This window comes from Octopus bimaculoides, chromosome 11 (assembly GCF_046866305.1).
Source record: "Octopus bimaculoides isolate indiv1 chromosome 11, ASM4686630v1, whole genome shotgun sequence".
Classification (NCBI taxonomy): Eukaryota; Metazoa; Mollusca; class Cephalopoda; order Octopoda; family Octopodidae; genus Octopus; species Octopus bimaculoides.
Genome location: NC_142938.1, coordinates 69,797,916 through 69,798,657, shown reverse-complemented (window position 1 = coordinate 69,798,657; position 742 = coordinate 69,797,916). Strand labels below are relative to the sequence as shown.

Here is a 742-nt window from a genome sequence, read left to right as displayed (position 1 = left end):
TTATGTATATTTATTTAAAAACAACAAAACTAGCATTACTGAGCACAACCACATTTTTACGTTGGATATTCTTCCTCAATTGAACGCACAATTCAAAAAATTGAATGGCTACAGAACACAATTTGCTGGTAAGACACATGGAGAAGAGTCTGACAACTATAGCGAAAGATGGGGAAAACCAGTTGTAAACAGAAATAATAACACATTGTAAATTATCTATCACCTCAATTATATACAGACAATTTATTTTTCACCCTAGAGTGGAAGAAACATTCAAGTTAACTTCGCGAAATTTTACTTAAACAGCCAGTCACCCCTAAGCGCCCTCAGGAAGTGCAGTTAACTGTGACAGCAATTTTAACACACTAAATAATTATTAGAATATTTCGTTAAAATGCATGGAATCGTATATTTTTATTGAGAAACAAAAAAAAATAATTTATAATCGTGGTGTTCATGCTTTTTTCCTCCAAGGCTCGAATCGGGTAATAACATTAAATTAATTACTAAAGAGAAAGAGAAGGTAAGAAGAAAACAGAACGAAACGAACACTCCCCCTTCCTTCTCTCTCTCTCTGTGTAACAGATTTTACCGTTAACTTTATATATGTGACGTGGTTTCCTGCTGGAGCGAAAACGAGGTTTGGATGAGGTCAAGTGTTACTCTCCTCCTCCATCAGACACACTCTACTCCTCATGGCGCAACTGCCCTCCTGTCTGCGTATAGCTCATGAATTCGAACA

At 36.1% G+C, this 742-nt stretch overlaps 1 protein-coding gene across 4 annotated transcripts in view; it reads left to right on the top strand.

Moving 5' to 3' along the window:
• The first annotated feature begins 677 nt into the window (after window positions 1-677).
• The window catches only part of LOC106876698 (E3 ubiquitin-protein ligase UBR2), a 108,018-nt gene continuing 107,953 nt past the window's right edge, over window positions 678-742 (top strand). For all 4 annotated transcript variants that reach the window (XM_089360330.1, XM_089360329.1, XM_089360328.1 and 1 more), the window contains exon 1: window positions 678-742. This exon is cut by the window's right edge and continues 16 nt beyond it. In XM_089360330.1, coding sequence (XP_089216456.1) covers window positions 696-742 — 47 coding nt within the window. In that variant the 5' untranslated portion in view covers window positions 678-695.